Source organism: Colias eurytheme, chromosome 1 (assembly GCF_061535395.1).
Source record: "Colias eurytheme isolate Ceu_HAF_F1 chromosome 1, ilColEury1 Martin Lab GWU primary, whole genome shotgun sequence".
Classification (NCBI taxonomy): Eukaryota; Metazoa; Arthropoda; class Insecta; order Lepidoptera; family Pieridae; genus Colias; species Colias eurytheme.
In genome coordinates this window covers 7,213,531-7,234,520 of record NC_142980.1, presented here as the reverse complement: position 1 = coordinate 7,234,520, position 20,990 = coordinate 7,213,531, and the positions used below count along the sequence as shown (strand labels likewise).

At 31.9% G+C, this 20,990-nt stretch overlaps 3 protein-coding genes across 5 annotated transcripts; 2 read left to right on the top strand and 1 right to left on the bottom strand.

The window, feature by feature from the left end:
- Positions 1-317: 317 nt before the first annotated feature.
- Positions 318-14,135, top strand: LOC149911078 (band 7 protein AAEL010189). 2 transcript variants are annotated; one of them, XM_090108790.1, is made up of 7 exons: positions 318-418; positions 732-841; positions 5,717-5,789; positions 5,895-5,977; positions 7,474-7,733; positions 11,301-11,481; positions 13,199-14,135. In XM_090108790.1, exons 1-7 carry the CDS (start codon positions 397-399, stop codon positions 13,295-13,297), a joined length of 828 nt encoding a protein of 275 aa, XP_089964916.1. In that variant the 5' UTR covers positions 318-396; the 3' UTR covers positions 13,298-14,135. The 2 variants fall into 2 exon arrangements, with proteins under 2 accessions (XP_089964916.1, XP_089964840.1); XM_090108714.1 differs by lacking the exon at positions 318-418 and adding an exon at positions 555-663.
- A 2,394-nt stretch (positions 14,136-16,529) lies between these two features.
- LOC149911077 (rRNA-processing protein UTP23 homolog) lies at positions 16,530-18,296 on the top strand. Of its 2 annotated transcripts, none has more exons than XM_090108517.1 (3): positions 16,530-16,695; positions 16,907-17,038; positions 17,637-18,296. In XM_090108517.1, the coding sequence occupies exons 2-3, from the start codon at positions 16,919-16,921 to the stop codon at positions 18,261-18,263; spliced, it is 747 nt and encodes a 248-aa protein (XP_089964643.1). In that variant the 5' UTR covers positions 16,530-16,695; positions 16,907-16,918; the 3' UTR covers positions 18,264-18,296. The 2 variants fall into 2 exon arrangements, with proteins under 2 accessions (XP_089964643.1, XP_089964723.1); XM_090108597.1 differs by having other exon boundaries at positions 16,530-16,699.
- Positions 18,297-19,049: 753 nt separating this feature from the next.
- On the bottom strand, positions 19,050-20,522 carry LOC149911076 (uncharacterized). Its single transcript, XM_090108402.1, has 3 exons — positions 20,029-20,522; positions 19,722-19,860; positions 19,050-19,642 (listed from the first exon to the last, which is right to left on the bottom strand). Exons 1-3 carry the CDS (start codon positions 20,204-20,206, stop codon positions 19,093-19,095), a joined length of 867 nt encoding a protein of 288 aa, XP_089964528.1. The 5' UTR covers positions 20,207-20,522; the 3' UTR covers positions 19,050-19,092.
- Between the last annotated feature and the right edge of the window lie 468 nt (positions 20,523-20,990).

Genomic DNA, 20,990 nt, shown 5'->3' with positions numbered 1-20,990 from the left:
ACATCCAGTAAAAATGTATCATTCTACAATAAAAATTGTTATCGATTAATTTTATTAGCAAATATACAATTAAACAAAAACACATACTTCAATTCAATTAATAATAAAAAAGCTTTCGATGGGTTTCTCACGCTATAATCTAGACGTGTCTGAGTTGAAAATGTACGTTTTCGTCTTATTATTTAAAATTCATTATGGAAACAGAGTCTCCCTTTGAGCGAGCTTTCTGAGTAGGCAGTAAAGCTGATTTTGCATAAACCACCCATACGTCCTCTGATAACGGAGGGTTTATTTAGTCTGTGACGCCGCAGCCTCCTGGCAGTGAAGTCCAGACAGTAGAGGCGGGCGGACGTGCGGAAGGGCCGCAATCTGGCTCGCTATTCCGACTCGACCACTATGGTGGTGACTGAAACGTCAAGTAAGTATACTCGCCAGTATTTTGCGTCACTTTGAAATATTCTATTACAAACAATATTCCCCCGAGTAGTCGATTCTCACATGAATTTTTTATGGAAACACACTTGTAGTATACGCGTGTCAGTCGTCGATAAATTGCCTTCGGAGTATTACGTTTATTGTTATAATTATTTGTTACATTTGACCGAATGACGACGATATTGGAAATGACTAGCCGACAGCAGCTCTATCCAACGATAGCATCGTGTACTCAATTTTAATTTTACGATTAACTTAGTTCGCTACAACTTTTCTAAACTTTTATTATGTTTCAGCTAATGACGATAACGATGCCGAATCCAAAACTTGCGGGAAGATCCTGGTGGTCCTGTCATGGATTCTAGTCATTGTGACTATGCCATTCTCGCTTTTCATTTGTTTCAAGGTATATATAAACATTTTATAAGCTTTGCGTTAAATTATGGCATTGTTTTAAATCAATATTTTTTATTATTATTATGGTGTTGAATAAATTTTTTATTTTTTCTTACTCTCTTCTTATTTTTTCTGTTATCCAATTTTAAGTTTTTCTATATCAGTTAGCTGTGTAATAAAATATAAAACAAATATTTATTAAAATATTTATTGTATGTTATATTTCGTCACAACTTAAAAAATATTTTGTGTTTGCACTTGCGAATTGTGTATTTGTATAGCAGCGAGAACAGCGCCTTTTTATTACGGATTTTGTTCACTTTTTATTGCAGAAGCTTTACATTGAGTTGCAACATTTTTATTGCACTTGCATTCAGTTGAACATTTCCTGGTGTCCCCGTAGGCTGAAACCCCAGGGGACAGATATATTTTCTTCGCGAGCTTTTAAAAGCCAATAGAGTCATAATATGTGCCAAATTTTATATTTATTGCGGTCGCTTTATCGCCTTTAAATATCAAATATCGATACTCTCCAATACCGTCTTCAATCATAATAGCATTTTTGTAATATTATGGTAAGATTTGAACATAATAAAGCGGGAAGATCTAAAAGCTCGTTGAATAATTTGAGCAAAGTAATTTCAGTAGCCAATTTTTATATTAGTAATTTTACCATTAAGTGCAAATTTATAATTAATTATTTTATTATTATTTACTAAATATTAAAAATTCAAAAAAAAAATATGGGGTGAGGCTTAGGGGGGAGGCCTCTCGCATTCACGTAGCGATGCGTTTTACGTAAGCCACATACTAACGAATAAAAAAATAAATAATATCTACATTTTTAAAATGATATAAAATAATAATTATAATCATATTTTCAATTTGTAATATGCAAGCAAGAAAATTACATTATTAAAAGATAAAAGTGTGTATTATTATACAATTTTGGTGAAAATGGTGTGGGCGAATTCATATTCGTGCATTATAAAAAATTATACTCCTGAGTTTGTATAATGTATTTTATTTTATACGAACCAATTTTTGTGTTCTTGACAACAGATTAATTTGAATTCACTTACAAACTCCTTGAAAATGAGCTTTTGAAGAGCGTCGAAAAACTCAAGGTGAGAAAAATTGACTGACTAGGCGTTTATTCCCTTTGACGGGAATAATCAGATAAAAATACTCAATATACAAGACAGATTAGGCGAAATTGTAAAAAATTATTGTTCAAAATAAATATTGGAAAATTCCGCGATTTCCCTTCACAATTTTGAATAGAATTACAAGATTATTTGGTATTTGAACACTTTTCAGACCAGTTATAAGTTTTTTGAACTGTATAGGGCGCGGGACATATACAAGCGGCGCGGCGCGCCCGCGCGCGCCTGCATCGGGTGCGCTATTTGCATTTTGTATGAAATAATTTTGGAAAGGCGCAACCTTGGCGCAACCTTGGCACAACCGTGGCGTGCCGTCTCGACGCCTGTCCAAAATTCTTTCATACAAAATGTATAAGAAGGACGTGGTGCAAAACAGATTCAAGAGGTGCGCTTATGGCACGCCCGCGCCCGCGCCGCTTGTGTTTGACCCGCGCCTAGGGTAACTACATAATAAGAAATATATTTTTACTGAAACAAAAACGCTTATTTACTATAGTGTAATTATTCAGAGTAGGTACGATAATCCTTTAAATTAACATTATGACTTGAAAACAGTCAGGCATTTGAAAATAACGATTTAAAAATCCTGAAAAATTTGTAACGTAAATATTGTGGTACTGAAGAATGTACAATATGTAGCTATGTATTTATTATTTTTAAAAGTTTTTTATAAATTACAGAAAAATTCTGAATGACTATGTTTCCTTTACATAATACAAATGCATGTTTGATACTGCCATCTACGAGAATTAAGTAGAAGATGCTTTATCTGAAATCTATCATCGCGATTATGATAAAAAAGTGTATAAGAATAGGCACTCGGCTCAAACCACATTAGCAATTTTGATTGGCATTTTCTAACATCATACGCTTGAATGATTTTTAAGTAAAAGCTATAAAAATATTAAGTTATCAAGCGTATTTAGTATGCACTGTATAGACCCTTAATTTATTTATTTTATGTAGGTATAACTGTAGATTTTAGTTTATTCGCGTTATATACATATTTATAAGCTAACGACAAAAAGATTAAAATTATAATCATTTAAATTTTGTCGATCTTTTTTAAATTGCCTGTGTTTTTTAATAAATCTTAATTTGGTTTTACGTAATATATACTGGTATAATTATTGGTCCTCCTTTCTATATGTAGGTAACTATTTTGTACCATAGTGAATCGTGACCAAGCAATAGTAATAAATAAATAATCAATATAAGCAGTGTCGCATATGGTAGTAGACAAAATTCTTGGTATTTCCACGAGCCATGATTCGAGGAACTCTTTACATATAGCCTGTAAGCAGTCTCCACCAAAGAGAAAACTGTTCGATAGTTTATGCACGATGAATACCATTTCACATGTCCGTGTCTATTTTTATTATTTCAATCCTTCGATTGGAATTAAAGGATGAAACATTTTTAGAGCCTTAAAACCTTTCGCGTTTACCGTCGCATGCAACTAACTGAGTGGGATATCGTAAATGAATTGCGTTTATATTTCATTCTCTCAATGCAAAATTTCTATATACATAGAAAAATTCACTTAATGGGATTCGTACAATCCCTAGATTCGAACACTGCGAAACATTGTGAATTAAACACCTGTTCTTATTTCCACAGTAATTATTCGTTCTAGAATGAAAAATAATATTACATTATAGTCGGTTTAAACAACGAGTCGCTATCTCAATTGTATTCTAACTAGGTTGCAGGTTTCCTCGCAATGTCTTTGAGTCAAGTTTCAATTTTCCCTTCGTATCTCCTGCAAAATAGAGGTATCTTATTTTATCTAAATTGAAGAGTAAAGTTGCTTATGCATAGAAGACATACTTACGCATTCAACATATTTATTTATATAATATAAAAAATATGATTAATTATGATAACATTCTACACACACTTATGTTTTTAATAAGTCACTGGGGAAGGTACACAATATTCTTTTCATGAAAAGTATACTGAAAACCCTATTCAGTAAATTGAAAAGCCAAGTAAGGCTCTTATTTCTATAAAACATCATATAAATTAATAAAAGAAAAAATAAAGTCTTTCAGATATGTGACATAATCTATCTACACAAAAAAATATTATTTGATCTTAAAGAGAATTCTTTAACTTTCTTCTAAAAATAACCACAATTTAAGACACGTAGCGCTACTGAAAAGTATATTTCTCTGAAGCGTTATTATTATTTATTGACATTATATATTCTTGAGACCTTCGAAGTACCTACACGATCCTAGAAAACATCATATTTCTAGGTTTATAGCTACATGCAAGATATCCAGCGGTTTAATGTGGATAATATCAGGTTCGTCGCGGGTAAAGCAGTCTATATTTAACTTAGCTATCTCACTTTCTAAGTTAGATTAGTTCTCAGTAATGATATTGGAATCTTAAAGCGTTGAGTTTATTTTTAAAGTCATCAATTAAAGTGGAAATCACAGCGGAAATTACAGAAAATGTGACAGAGATTTGATACAAGGTAATTTTAATAGATGAAGGTTTCAAATGAAGATAGGGACTTTCTTTTCATATGCAAGTAAAACCAATATTCTCTTCTGGTTTAATATATATATTGCACATTGTTATTTCTCGGTCGGTTAATTGAATGATATGTTTATTGATATGGTCAGATTATGAGATCATTTCATAATATCTATATCCGTACCGTTAATATTTTGATGAGTTATTTAAGAAATAAAATTTGGACTGTTTACATTAAATTACTTGCAAACAATTCTCTTTGTCTTACCTTCGTATGGTAATTTAAACGTTAAAGTAGCCTTAGATGCTCTACGCATCTCTAGGTAATAATCTATATCTATACTAATATTATAAAGCCGAAGAGTTTGTTTGTTTGAACGAGCTAATCTCGGGAACTACTGGTCCGATTTCAAAAATTCTTTCGGTGTTAGATAGCCCATTTATCGAGGTAGGCCTTCGTATATATCATCACGCTACGACCTACAGGAGTGAAGCCAGGGGGGTGAAACCGCGCGGAGCAGCTAGTCTTCTTATATATAAAAATGAATCGCAAAATGTGTTGGTAAGCGCATAACTCGAGAACGGCTGAACCGATTTCGATAATTCTTTTTTTATTATATTCCTTGAAGTACGAGGATGGTTCTTATGTAGAGAAAACGTAAATATGTACCACGGGCGAAGCCGAGGCCGACCGCTAGTATTAAAATAAAAACGAATCGCTAAATGGCAATCGAAATTTTTTAAAATTTTTATTCACAAGGATTGTTCTTATGGAGAAAAAACATAAAAACGAGGATATCCGATTTAGTATGGGAATATGGCAGTACAAAGTCTGCCGGGGCAGCTAAACATAGTACATACCATAAAATCGCTTCGTTACGTCGTCGTGAAATAAATAAGAAATGGAATTGATTTTCGCAGCGCACATCACAAAAACTGCCGATCGCATAAATTATTCTAATATTTTAACGATCTTCGCTACAAAAGGCCAATTGACCGAAAACCCAAATGAATTATAACGTGATTATAACTCAAATGACCCAATTGAAATGACCCAATGACATGTTAAAATCCATTTTATGTCAGCCTTCGGACAGACATGGGGGGCGAGGTTTTGATTCATAACATTAAGAGCTTAATAAGCGATTTAAAGGCTTCCTATAGCTGAAAGATTTTTAGGTTTCCTTAGCGTTTATGAAAAAGACAAAAGCTAAAATGGTAAATATTTTTAGGTCGTTCAAGAGTACGAGAGGGCTGTCATTTTTCGTTTGGGCCGTTTGCTTACCGGAGGCGCTAAGGGCCCAGGTAAGTATTACATATTATAATAAACTATGAGAATAAAAAATAACAATTATAATATATATTGAATAAGCATTTTGTTGTTACCCTTAACAAATTTCTATTCAACAGGAATATTCTTTATATTACCATGTATTGATTCTTACGCAAGAGTCGACCTGCGCACGAGGACGTATGATGTGCCACCTCAGGAAGTAAGTTCTGGATTAAATAACTACAAGATCCATAAAATATACACAATTTTATATATAATTCAGTTTCAAAAGTTATATATATATATATGCTACAGTCAAAACCCTGAACCAGTCAATATCCTTATTGACTGTTATTAAGGTTATTGACTAAGGGTGTCGGTTATTAACTGATTTTGTCACATAAAATCAGTCAATATGGATATTGACTCTTTCAGGGTTTTGACTGTAACATATATATAAATCAATTTATCTACATTTAATAGAATCTCATGCTAAGCTTTGTTTATCCTGTTCCTGAACATAAATGTAAGATAACGGTAACAACCACTAAAAATAAACAAGATTAGGGCATTACGGTCAAATAATATTAAATATAATATCATAGATAATATATTAACTGTAAGGGTAACTTTGAAAGAAAGAAAGCATTTAATTACTTTGAGGCAAAACACAACTGTATAAACCTACAAGGACTACGATTAATTTAAAATATAACACAAACAAAGAGAATTTTTTAAGAGCCACAATTAATTGCCTTATAATTGTTCGAATATTTAATCGACTTCAAACTTCAAATACCATAAATTAAAACTTCAAACATACCACTTAAATCTAAAAATACATCACCATTCACAGGTACGATATGTTCCGTTTGACAGTAATGATAGGTTTATAAAATTCACTATTCGATTCACAATTTCCTTGACAAAGGCTTTAATGGCCTCAGTATATGCGCTATAATTTGCCAGCTGCTAACGTTTGCAACTGAAAATTCACTTTTATGCAAGATACCTATTATGCAGGAAGTTTAGCTATTCGCTTTGCAAATATAATATAAATCAATTATTTTAACCAGGTCTTTTCTAGCACAGCAATCAATACTCTTTCGATAAGTAAATAAGCTGAAAAGGTTCATTTAAAACGTTGAGTGCTCTTTCAGCGAAGTCTGGTTCATAAATTTATTCACAGATAAAATATTTTTCGCTTCAGTAAAACATCGTTAAATAAGATAATTCGTTATGTAGCAATATTACAATTATACATTTTAACTATACGCATATAAGCTAATAATTTAATGTTAGTTAAAAGCATTCGTATTGTTATACCTATCTGATTCATATTATTAATAGGTAACTAAATAATTAAATTTACGTGGAAAACCATCACCACGCGCTAACGCGCTAACAAATTTATCTCCAGTTTCAACTCAATTGCACACAGCGATAAACATTCTTTCCGTCTTCCGAATTTATGAGTCTATTATCGAATTTCGTACACATTGTAATATCACGACCTCAATCAGTGACGGCACCGATCGACTACATCGGATTATAATTAATTATTGTTCTAATACTTATGTGTGTATTATTGTTAGCTATATCTAGAATCTATCCAATTGATTGTACTTACATAAAATGACAAGGAAAATTAATACAACAATACCAAAGTGGGGTATCCAATATCCATATAAGGTGTTCGTCTTTCCACAAATCTAGGTTCTAACTAAGGACTCCGTGACGGTGTCTGTTGATGCCGTTGTGTACTACCGTGTACACAACGCCACCATTTCCATCGCTAACGTGGAGAACGCTCACCACTCCACCCGGCTCCTGGCCCAGACGACCCTGCGCAACACCATGGGAACCCGCCCCTTGCATGAGATCCTGAGCGAACGCGAGACCATTTCTGGCAACATGCAGCTGTCTTTGGATGAAGCTACCGAGGCATGGGGCATCAAGGTGGAGCGCGTTGAAATGTACGTAACTACTAAATACTAATATACGTACATATATGTTTATATAACTATAAGTCGTGTTCTAAATTCTAATCGCACTAAATACTAACGTTATGTAATCAATTATCACTTAGCCAGAAATAATTGGAGGTTTGAATTTCAATGTATAAATCAATGAATCGCTCTATTATAATGCGCTATTTTATATCTTTGTTATAACTAGCTACATATAAATTGTATTATAAATTGCAATATTATTTGTAGTACCTACGTGCTTGCAATGTGACTATTTTAAACCCAATAAAGAGTCAAGAGACACGGTTTTCGTTATTTACAGATAATGATAATATATTATGATTTCGTAAAAACCCAATTCGGTAGAGTAAATTAAAAAAAATATCAAACTTATTTATAGATAAATATCAAAGTATCAACAGAAAACAAAGAGCGATAGTCTTGTAGAAATTTACGTTCGACGTGGTTCGACGTTAGAACAAAAGTTTATCACAACGTGTTATTTACGAATCAATAATTGTCATTTGTCGGAAAACTAGGTTAATAACATAGAAGGATTTTCATAATACCGTCAACAAATTATTTACATTTGTAGGATATTATAAGTTATTGGCTATTGCTTTCTCGTCAATAATGTATCTAACTTTATTGATGCGAATGTATCACTATTTATACACAATTTCAAATCGTTTTTTTTTCAATAAAAATCAATATAACTATAATAGCTTATTGTTCAATTATATACATAACATTTTAAATACTTCAAACTTAATTGACTTAATGAACGTCTTATTATTCGCAAAATCAAGCTTATAAATATAAACATTATGTTGTAGCTACTTCCCGATTTCAATGGCCAATTAATCACCCTGACACCAACATAAATGTTTTCAATGCTTCGTGCAAATCAATACTTATCTACAAGTTACAATGTAAAAAATAACGAACTTATTGTTTAGATACGGGTCAACTCAATTGACGTCCATAAATAAAATAGTTTTAGTTCACTAATTACTGAAAGTTCTTTACAACTTGCATACCTACTGGAGTTACGCTTTTTTCTTAGTTATGAAAATATATGAAAAAAAAAAACATTTTCTTTACAATAATAATTATCGTTCACTAATTACGTTTCATTACAGCTGACATTGAGGAAAATTATGTAAAACCTAACGTCATTTCAAAATATAAGCGAGGCAAACACTAGGTTTAAACTACGCTATTAATTTTGTTCATATCAATTAGTAAGAAACTACTCTTCTACTGTAACTTAATGTACAAAATGTATCCTTGTCATAACTTTAGCATATCTGACAGAATTAGGTCTAATTAGGTCCAAGAAGGGCTCTCATATTTAAGGCGATGTATGCCTGAATGTTTGATTCCTGTTAAATCTATACTAATATTATAAAACTGAAGGGTTTGTTTGTTTGTTTGTTTGTTTGTTTGAACGCGCTAATCTCGGAAACTACTGGTCCGATTTGAAAAGTTATTTCGGTATATTTTAGCCCTTTTATCGAGGAAGGCTATAGGCTATATATATTCACGCTAAAAGCCTAAAACCACAGGAGAGGAGCAATGCGGGTGAAACCGCGGGGAACAGCTAGTACCTACTAGATAAAAAAGATATTTGTTGTATTGAATTAAATATCCCTATATGATAATCTATTAAATGTACCTACTTACTCCAGAATACTTTTTAACCCATTAAAAACTCCATTGTTTAAAAATGTATACCCAACGAAACAGGGCAGATATTGTCGATGGGCTTTCGAGTATTTTGTTTCATATCATTTCTTTTATGAATATCGCATAGTATCTACATAAACATATAGTATGAAATAATAATATGATGGATGCAAATGTTTTATTCGGAAAAGCTTTTAGTGTCCATTCATATTGATTAACAACTATTTCAATGTGATTTTATTGAAGCATTATAATACAGTACATCGTAAAATTATTAATTGCTACTGAAACTAATTCCCTACCCGCAAAACAAAGGTTGTTGACCGGACCGCACCGAGAACAAAACTTATATATTTGAAGTAAAACATAATAGGCTGGCGGAGATTTTCATGCTCCGTGAGTTTGTATAACAAAAATAAATATATAGTAAAGGCATAAGATACGATGCAGTATATTTTTATAAGATATAATATTATATTATATTGCATTCGTAAATTGTCCTTTGTCAAAAGACAATACCCTATATTCTAGATTCATAACAAATGGAAATCATCCATTTCCCGGGACGCTCAGTTGACCTAAATCGAAAAACTGTGTTGCACTATATTATGATATATGCTATTGTTTCACTCTTTTTTCGTACAACCTTTTTTAAGGTAATTGTTTGACAGATTATGCAAGAATTGTTAGTGAATACGCCATTTAAACCTAACACTTAGCTTAGAGTTTTTAGGAAAGTTTATTTGTTGTTGTTTATTCGCAAGGTATCTTCATGTGAGAAAATCACATAAATAGTTATATAATGTAAATTGGAGCTACCTGCGAGGATTAATCAATGCCTTTATGCAGAATGCGTAATGCGGCTACTCTACTTACAATGCAGATTCAGGTGTAGCCTGTGCCAGCATCATTAAAACAGACATCTCGCAACAATAATTGTTCGAGGCACTAACAAAAGTAGCCTCTCCACATTTTCTGAAGATGTTACCATTTAGGACGACAAATTTTCGTTTGTTCATTGTTTATATTTGAAATAAAGTTTATTCAGATTATGAACTTAAATAAATGCGCTACTACCCTTTTATTTTCGGTGATTCGGTGATATATACAATATTATAGTTAAGGTCATTTTATTAGACGTTAATTAAGTATATTAATTAATTATAATAATATATTACTTTAACATTTTACTTTTCTACGTATAAAGTTCACATTAAATTGAAAATTAATAGGTCTTTGCAAGCTGCTTCATTAAAATTAATGAGCGTGATCGATGTTAAAGCAAGCTGTATTGGAAATCCTGTCCGGCTTGGTGTATAAGGGTGCAACTCTACCACCAGTAATGTGCGAGGATGTGTAACGAGGAATGTGTTTGTAAAGTACCAATTATACTTAAGAGGGGGCATAAAGCAAAATAACCAATCTTCTATTAGATGATACGTATAATATTCACAACCAAATCTAAAAAATAAAATATATATCAAACTAGATGATATGTTCAACGATTCTGTTTAATCAAAAACATAAAATATTAAAATTTACTCGATAAAAAAAAATCACCAAGTTAGCTCTAATTTTCACACTTTTACGTTTTCTACTTGACATGGTAATACTTATTATGATTTTTTTTTTTTTCATAAACAATTATATTAAAACATTTACAAGATATTTGTCAGAGCATTTTGTGTAATTACTTTTAGTTTATATATTTTATTTTTTAGATTTGGTCTTGAATATTACACGTATCATCTAATAGAAGATTGGTTATTTTGCTTTATGCCCCCTCTTAATGATTATTTACAAACACATTCCTCGCTGCACATCCTCGCACATTATTGGTGGAAAAGCAGCCAGCAACCCAACAGGTAAATATTTATATTATAGCAAGGACGTGCGCCTGCCCGTGCAGTTGCAGCGCGCCATGGCAGCGGAGGCCGAGGCAGCTCGCGAGGCTCGCGCTAAAGTGATTGCCGCTGAGGGGGAACAGAAGGCCTCCAGGGCTCTACGCGAAGCCTCCGAGGTCATTGGCGACAGCCCAGCTGCACTTCAACTGCGTTACTTGCAGGTTGTGTTCTGTTGTATTTGTATATTATGATATTAAATACATATTGTACAAATGTACAGTTCTGTATTATGTGTAGCCGTATTGTACGTAGCAGTGGAAGTTAATAGCATTAATAGGACTACAATATGGCGTAGCAATTATATATAGAAGCGAGAAGCAAGAGCATATTTCTGACCGGATTATATCTTGGAAAAAGTTCCTTCTTCAATAGAATATTACATTGTAACTTTCTGAACAATCCATTGATGAATAGTTGACGATAAAACATAAAACTGCCCCGTTGCATAAAATTTTTACGGGTTATTAGACAGCAATGAAAGCTTCAAATTGTTCTCATTTATAATATGTAATACCTATTGTGTACCTATAGGAAATTTTATATTAATGCAAAAAAGTAAAAACTTTCGATTTATCCCTAACTGCCTATATATAATATTATCCAGCCATTTAATGAAACAGCTAGGCATAGGATTTGGATGTAGCAACTAGCATCGTATAGAGCTACGTGCTACCCTCATAGGAGGCCCGTGTCCCTGTAGTGGGAAAATATTATATCGGCTGATGATGCTACGTGCCAATCTACGCTGCAAAATGCCACTGAAATTCGCACACTGACTTATATTTAACATAGTTAGTATATCTAAATTTAATGAGTGACTATAAAAAAAACATGAATGAAAAGCTAGGTATTATTTAGTAGGTACTAGGTATGTCGTTTGACATAATATATAGAACTAGCTTTCCGCCCGCGGCTTCGCCAGCGTTTTCAAAGAAAAACCCGTTCCCGTAGGATTTCTGGGATAAAACCTATCCTATGTCCTTTCTCGGGTATCAAAATATCTCTATCCAAATTTCATGCAAATTGGTTCAGTAGTTAAGGCGTGATTGAGTAACAGACAGACAGACAGAGTTACTTTCGCATTTATAATATTAGTATGGATTCGCTCGCTGATAATTTATGATACGTACTAATTTCTACTATATTTTATTACTTAAATCCCATTGCAGGATTGCAAATTGCCATCAAATTACATTTAATGTAGTAGCGTTCAATGCAGGAATTGTAAATCGCAATTTTCGTATTACACTCGTGTGACTGAACATCTGTTAAATGAACCAATATTATATTACTTACTTACAGCAAATTGTTTTTGACCTTTAGTTAATGATTTTATCGTGGGAGTCGAGACTACCTATATTGCAAAATGATCACGTTAATAGAGGTAGTGTTGCCTACTGTAAGAGTGTAAGATTAAAGTAACTATCGTATTTTAGATCCATGCTATTTATTTGTACCTAAGTACCTATATTTTTTTAACAAGGAAGACTCGTAATTTTTACTTAACAAAGTAGGTAATGTCTCGGGGATTGCGCTTACAGATTATGACGTGTGACTTGGACGGTTTTAACTCACAGATCACAGAAACTAAAGGGAGATATGGTTAGGGGGTGGGGCCGGTGTCGCAGCAATATGTCCAAAAAAAGAACAAACTGTAGTGGTGCTGTATACGTACGTCACTTATAATCTAGTGTGCGAACGAATAGTCGCTCTCATAGTTTTGTGTGATGACACGCACACAACGCGAAGTATTGTTTTGATTTTGTTTACTGCAGTTGTGTGCGTAAATTTTTTATGAGACATGGTTTCGTACTCAGCGCAAACGATTGGCATCTCTCTAGATCTCTATGTTTTAACTTCAAATATTATTTTTTACAGACTTTGAATACAATCTCGGCTGAGAAGAATTCTACAATTGTATTCCCGCTGCCGATTGATCTCCTCACTTACTTTATAAAAGCCAAGGAAGAATCTTAAACGACAACGCGGTCTGATTATCGACAAATGATGACTCAGAATTAATAAATTATAATTATTATTGATTTAGATATCTCTATCAGACGTAGGTACCTACTTATATTATATTATGTATACTCGAAAATAGATGTTGATTACTTAAAAAATAGTACAAAAAATACAATGTTGCTAATCATCAAAGGATGACACTTAACATTATAAAATATTTAAAAAAAAACCTAGTCGAAATATCTATTTACTATTTATTATGCACTTAAAAATATAGTTAGATATATTTTGTCGTTGAATATGCTCCTAAGAAGTTAAATAATACAAAGTTTAAAGTTGCAGTGTTAATTTAAGAAGATCTATTTTATATTTATGTGCGTATAAAACTTGTGTAGAAATTATGTATTTACATATCAAACTGAATTCTTAATAGGGTAAAAAAATTAGAAACTTAGACGCTTGATATATTGATAATAAAATTGATAATTATTATTGTATACGTTCTAAAATTTTATTCATGTTGTATGTCGTTAGCAGATAGTGCACTTACGATGCTTAATTTACTATTTAGATATTTACCTACATGTTTCGATGTTTAATAATTAATAACACAGATGTATCAACTGAATGTGTAGTTTTTCTGTCTATTTAACTGTAGCTCAATAGGTATATATGTACAAATATTACAGTTTCAGAATCTTAGAAGTAGAGATGGTAAATTCAAATCTAAACATACAAATTGTCTTTTTACTATTCTATAAATTGTTAAGTATCTAATTATTATTAATGATGTAACAATAAAAAAATATAGTTGATTTCGTATTAGTCCAGGATGCTTCGCCCATTTCTGGAAGTGCAGATTACTATCAAGCTAATTTTTCGTGAGTAGCTTTATTTTGATGAGATATGATGGGCGAAGGATCCTGGACTATATGTCATATTCGCAGATGTTTGTAATAGAAATAGATTGTGAATTTCAATGTCATAGCCTATTTGAATAATTGTAATAAGTGTCTACTGCATTATATTAGTATTTATAATTAATAATAGATCAAATACATTATTATAGTTGTTACATCAGTGGTTTGAGCCCACCACTGTTATGTAAACACTATGTATAATTTATGAAATTTTTGTGTCTATTTATGAAAAATAAAATTAAGACTAACTGGTGTTTTTCGTATTATTCATAAATAAACCTTTACGATTTAAATTCAAACACAAATCTTACGATAGTATCGGAAAATAATTATACCTACACAATACGATTTATGAGATATGTCTATTAAAAAACTAGCAAGCCCTGCGGTTTCTCCCGCATAGATAGCGATATCGTGACAGTGAAAAGTCTACTAAATAGGTCGGACTATAGGTTTAATTTTTAATCACATGAAAATCACCTTTACCCTGTCCCGCATTACGGCCTGCTCATTGTATTGAACAGTATAAGTACCTACTATTTTCTGTAGATTGACACTTTTAAAAATTCGTTATATCTTTTGAATGGAATATCCAATTTTTTCATTTAAAAAGTATTTTGCTGGTATTGAAACAGCCTATAATAAAACATCATTTAAATGGGATAAGGATTAATATATGTGTATGGATAACATGGTTTGATTATAGGTAACTGTCGGCACTAATATTTACTTTGAAAACGTAAAAAAGTTGTTGTAGTAACATAACTACTGAAGATGGACATATGGTATCGCGGACTTTCTTGTAGATATTGAGCCTTTCTATAATACCGTAGAACATTTTTTTGTTCTATCTTCAATAGATTCTGCAGCGCACGCGATGACAGAAGTTTTATTGAGGAATTTTTTACACCTTGGGTTACATTATTGCATTTTTGGTAAGGATCTCAATTTTTTTTGAAAATGCAATATAGCCTACTTATGTTGCTCAGTGAAGATGCAGCTTTCTAATGGTGAAAGAATTTTTGAAATCGGTCCAGTAGTTTATGCGTGAAAACCTACATACATACATACATAATTACAAACCTTTCCTCTTTATAATATTAGTATAGATATTCTAGTAGTTAATACCAACTTATATTTTTTTAAACATAATAAAATTTTCACGTAAGTATTAAACTACTTAGGTACTACAAATTTATTTAGCATTTCAATTTTACCTTAAAGTAGTTTACACAATACACATATCACTACATAGTATAAAACAAAGTCGCTCTCCTGCACCCTCTGTGTCTGATGCTTAGATCTTTAAAGTTACGCAACAGAATTTGATATTGTTTGTTTCTTTTTTTAAATAAAGTGATTTTCGAGGGAAGTTTTACTTTTTCTATAATTTATTAGGTTTTTAAGACAAAGCGGACGAAGCTACGGGCGGAAAGCTAGTAAAGCTATAATTCGTGATTTTTTTTCGTGACTACTCAAGTACCTACCTTATGCTTATCTACCTATACCTTTATCAATTATGTATTATGTTACTATGGAATTAGAGGTTCAGCTCAAAACCATGCAGCTTCATATTATCTTTAGAATAGATTTCAGAGTAAAGAACCAATGTTGTATTTTGTAAATGGTGAAAGTTCATGAAGTGTGTAGATTTACTTAGGATTTTCCGCAGGGGTCTGTAAAGACCAACCCATGCCCTTATTACCACCACCGCTGCTGCAAGTTTTTTCAGCCACTACCTATGTACGAAAAATTATGCATCTCACCAAATATTATATTTAAAACTCTCCAACTGTATCCTATGGAATTATCCTAAAAAAAGGGGCCCCGCAGCCGATAATATTATATTATTTAGATATAGAATAGAAACGATATGTATATTTTGTTTTACAAAAATCGTTTATTACAGTAAATTAAAGTATAAAAACCATAATAAAATATGTATTATTAAATATTACTTCATACCTAAATTAAATACAACAATTAAGCCGTAGCGGACGCTATAAAAAAATCGCGCTCAATGAAAGATAATATTTTCACATGTCATTTTCTCTTTGCACAAAATTAACTGTTACATTGATTGGTTTTAATTTATAAGAAATAAGAGGCAGAATATCTACAGTGTATGACTCACTAGCCGCCCCGCGCCGCCGCGCTTGTCGCACCGATTTTGTTCGTGGTGCCCTCTCTAGTAATAATACCTCAATGGTTTTCGCCATTGCCGTAGTTATGAAACTCAAGAAAGAAATCAAATTGTCAATGTCTAAATGTCAAATTTGAGTTTGACAGTGCTTTGATTCTAATTTCTGACTGTCACCTGTGACTGTCACAACAATTGACACGAGGTTATAATAATTAAAATAAGTCCCATTTTTAGTCATATTTTAACTCAGTTTACATTAGATTTTAATATTAAAATCATACTATGTATACACCTAATGTAAAATACTACTGTAATCTATAAACAAGTTACGAATTTGCTTATACAGTGTAAGTAATAATAAGTAATAGATTCTAAGTTGCTGACTTGTATTTACTTATTTAGTAACTAAACTAGATAAACACATGCGGCATATATTTACTAAAATATACCCTTACTGCAATTGAATTATCAGAAATATATCTCGCTTATATAGTCTTTAAAAAAATAGTAAATTGCTCACGTGCAGTTATGTACATATCGATAAATTGATTTTTTCAGAGTCATTCAAACATGAAGATTGCAAGATACAAGAAGGCACAGAAATACTTAAAATTCTACTACAATAATTATGGTTTCCACCAACCCTATCAAGTGTTGATCGATGGGACTTTTTGTTTTGCTGCATTCAAAGTAAGTTAATACTTAATACATTCATTAATCCATTCATTTATCAATTAATCTAATGCCAATAACTGAGAAAATTTATAAAGTGCATGGATGTATTTGTTGTCCTTCACATAAAAGCATCTAATCAAATGTGTATGATATTTGGTATGGAAAGATATTCATTATAATCTGGATTAGTATATATAATATATATATATACTAGTTTTCATCAATGTACCACACAAGTTAAGCTGTAAGACCAAACTAGTATCAAATTATATTTATTATCTTTCTAGTAATCAATCACTAGTTGAATAACTTCAACATATTGATTACTAGTGGTCCGCCCCGGCTTCGCCCGTGGTACATATTTCGCAATAAAAGGTAGCCTATGTCCTTTCTCGGGAATCAAAATATCTCCATACCAAATTTCATGCAAATTGGTTCAGTAGTTTAGGCGTGATTGAGTAACAGACAGACAGAGTTAATTTCGCATTTGTAATATTATAGTAAGGATGTTAGATAGGCATTAATTTTCACATGTTAGTACTTATACTTTTTAGAAATTACTCCATTTAATAAACTTATAAATATTTCTTATATGTTTATGATTATATTTCAGGAGCACATAAACATAAAGGATCAGATACCAAATTACCTCAATGGGAAAGTAAAACTACTGACTACTAGGTGCATTATAAAGGAAACTGAGAAAGTGGCTAAGAAAGCACAGGGAGCATTGACTATCTTAAAACAATTTGGCTTGCATGAGTGCGACCACAAAGAACCACTAGCAGGATCTGATTGTATCATGTCTATGATTGGCAAAAGTAACGATAAGCATTATATCCTCGCTACTCAGGATCGAGATTTACAAGACAAACTCCAAAGGAAAGCTGGTGTGCCACTCCTCTACCTTCACAACAAATCACCAACATTACAGAAACCATCAAAAGCCAGCTATAGTAAAGCTGGACAAGTGTTAACAGCAGACCCTCACATATTTATAAGCGAAACACAAAATGAAGTATTGAAGAATATGAAAAAAGCTCTTGGTGTTGAAGAACCCAAATTACCAGAGAAAAAAATAGTTAAAAAACCACACAACCCTAATCCCTTATCCTGCAAAAAGAAGAAAAAACCAGACACCAATAAAATGAAAAAAGATAGCGGTGTAAAGGAAGGGAAAATAAGAAAGAGAAAGAAAAATAAACAAAATAAAATTCAAATAGGCTTACAAAACAAATAAATTATGTATTATATATGAGGTACTGTACATTATTTCATTCAAGCAAATAGGTTTATATTGTTGTAGGGGTTTACTTCAAAAATGATAAAACTTAAACCTTCAGAGAGCAAATCTTTATTTGAAACTTAAACTTAAAACAAAACAAACTTACAAACAGAAAATTAGAGAGAACACTGCAGAGTCAGATAAAATGTTTCTGATATGCATTATGTATTATTGTAATGTATATGTTAACGGAAATGTAGGTAATCCGTCATAGTATAAAATTCCTAGGAAATGTATGTAATTCCTAAAATCGCACGGAAATGTATGAGATAAATTATTTTATACACATTGCCTAGGAAATCTATACATTTCCTAAATAGCAATCGGAAATGTAAAACATCTAAGATATTGGAAGGTACGCGGGACGAGGGGGAAGGGCCGAAAATTCGTAATCAGTTGGTTTGGATAATCCCTGGGTTAGGTTAGGTTCGTGTTTTTTAAAACTACATAGAAATAGGAAGATAATATGAACATATTATTATTATTTTAAGGTAAGACTGTTACCCGATACAGTGTTTTATTACAGAAATCATTTACTTTATACATTTCCTAATACGATATTGGAATTATATACAATTCCGAGGAAGATTACACATTTGCTAGGATATCAATGCATTAAATAGTATTATTAAACAATATTTTATACATTTCCTAAATGTTATCAGAATTGTACCTACACATTTCCTAGGATTTGTATACATTTCCTTGATTTCATACATTTCCGGTAACATATACCTACAACAAAAACATATTAGTGCAAAGTCGCGCTTTTCAATTAAAAATTTTATTTACGAGATTTATAAAAAAGATTCGCATTTTCTAATATTTTATGTATTTCAGTTACACTTTTAGACATTGAAATATTTGAATCATATGGTGTTGAAACCTCTGAAATTTCAACTATCTCAGTATCGATTATTTCATCACTTTTCAAATGCATCCCTATGTTTAACTTTAAACTTATGTGACCAGTTCTATACAATATGTAAATATTTGCTTGATCAATTACTCTTAGGGAAAAGAAATCATTTATTTTAACCACTTTCATTCTTATTTGGAATGGTTTAAATTGTTGCAACATCTTAGCAGCCTTTGCTTTGACAAAATTTTCAAACTCTATGACAAGCATATCTTCATTTACGGATTTTTCATTCTCTTTGCTGTCTGATAAATGTGGGGACAGCAAATTTCGTTTATCCTCAGTGACTTTTACCTTGTTATCAATATAGGCATTTTCATAAACAGGTGGCTCATTTAATGTATGCCATTTCCAACGACTTGCCGGAGCAATTTTCTCATCAATAATTATACCTTCAGATTGATTATATTTCAACCTAAAAAAAGGTAACTACCAGTATCAAATAATTGTACAAGAAATTGAAAAAAATAACTATTTTTTTCTTATTTAAGTACCTTACTTTACCAGTGTGATCATAGACAATCCCATGTCCCAAGTGATCAAAACATGCTAAAACTGTAACTGGCCTTTTTGTGTTAAATTTATATTCATCATTATTGCCATAAATGATGTATCTTTGCTTGACATTTATTTCTGTTAGGAAATATTTATATTTTTTATGTTTTGTAGCTAATTATTTCCATTTCGGAACAGTTTTTACAGTATGAGTTTACAGTATATACCTACGGGTACTCTAAGGGTAGATAGGAATGATTTATAGGTCCTGAGTTTCGATTTTTTTTCTAATTGTGTTATACGTACCTTCACTATTAAAAAAATCTAAGGCAATTAGTCCATTTTTGTAAAACCATTTTCCACATCCATTTTCATAAATCTCGGCTAATACTTCACCGGAATCATAAAATAAAACTCTTTCTTTACAATGATTTTTAAACCAATCAAATTGTGGATATGCAGGTATCATTTTGTAAATATTCATCTAAATAAATAAAAATTTCTATTATTTACCTTTTAACAACAAGGAAAAAATTAAATACCCTCAACTTACCTTTCGCATTATTTTTATTATTGGTAACTTAGTCCAGCCCTTATCTATAAACTCTCTATTTGATAGCTCGTATCTTATTATTCCTTTAGTATCCTATAAGTGCAAAAATAAGTAGGTACCTAAAGATTTATCTTTGTCTGTATTGCAATATGCTGTATGCATAATTCGTGACTGAGGAGTTTCAAACATACAAACCTTAGAGGGCTTTTCCTTCAGATCTTCTAAAAGAGTAGCATCCATTTGCTGAGTTGCCTCATCATAGGGGATTGCAAAATTATATTGTTTTCTAAAAACTAGTGGTTCCATTGAAGGTTTTGTCATTTTGTAATGTGGATCTAAATGTACTATTTTTGTACCACGAATCATTTCATTCGGTTCAGAATGTTCCGGTGCGCATTCTAGAATACTTTCTGAATCTTCCGAAACTACTTGCTTTTTTGCCTTAGGAAGAGCTGGGAGGCTATCAATCTGAGGAAGTACAATTTCATCCGGCTTTTCTTGTCTCTTTTTGGTCTTCCTTTCTTTTATCAATCGCAATATAGTACGATCGTCAGAAATTGTTTTAGGTGATGTTTTCGTACCCTTCTTAACAGGTTTTGTTATGTTTACTTGTGGAGTTAATGTTCTTTTCTGCGTACATGGTGGACAGGGCATATGTTTTATGACGGGCATCTCTAAAGAAACTTTCGGTTGAAAGTCCTTTTTATGCTCTACA

Coding starts and splice junctions, on each gene's coding strand:
- LOC149911077 (XM_090108517.1), top strand. CDS start 16,919: ATGAAGATTGCAAGATACAAGAAGGCACAGAAATACTTAAAATTCTAC. Junction 17,039..17,636: donor TTTGTTTTGCTGCATTCAAA/GTAAGTTAATAC, acceptor ATTATATTTCAG/GAGCACATAAACATAAAGGA.
- LOC149911078 (XM_090108714.1), top strand. CDS start 606: ATGACGACGATATTGGAAATGACTAGCCGACAGCAGCTCTATCCAACG. Junction 664..731: donor CTATCCAACGATAGCATCGT/GTACTCAATTTT, acceptor ATTATGTTTCAG/CTAATGACGATAACGATGCC. Junction 11,482..13,198: donor TTCAACTGCGTTACTTGCAG/GTTGTGTTCTGT, acceptor TATTTTTTACAG/ACTTTGAATACAATCTCGGC.
- LOC149911076 (XM_090108402.1), bottom strand. CDS start 20,206: ATGAATATTTACAAAATGATACCTGCATATCCACAATTTGATTGGTTT. Junction 19,861..20,028: donor AGATTTTTTTAATAGTGAAG/GTACGTATAACA, acceptor ATTTCCTAACAG/AAATAAATGTCAAGCAAAGA. Junction 19,643..19,721: donor GATCACACTGGTAAAGTAAG/GTACTTAAATAA, acceptor ACCTTTTTTTAG/GTTGAAATATAATCAATCTG.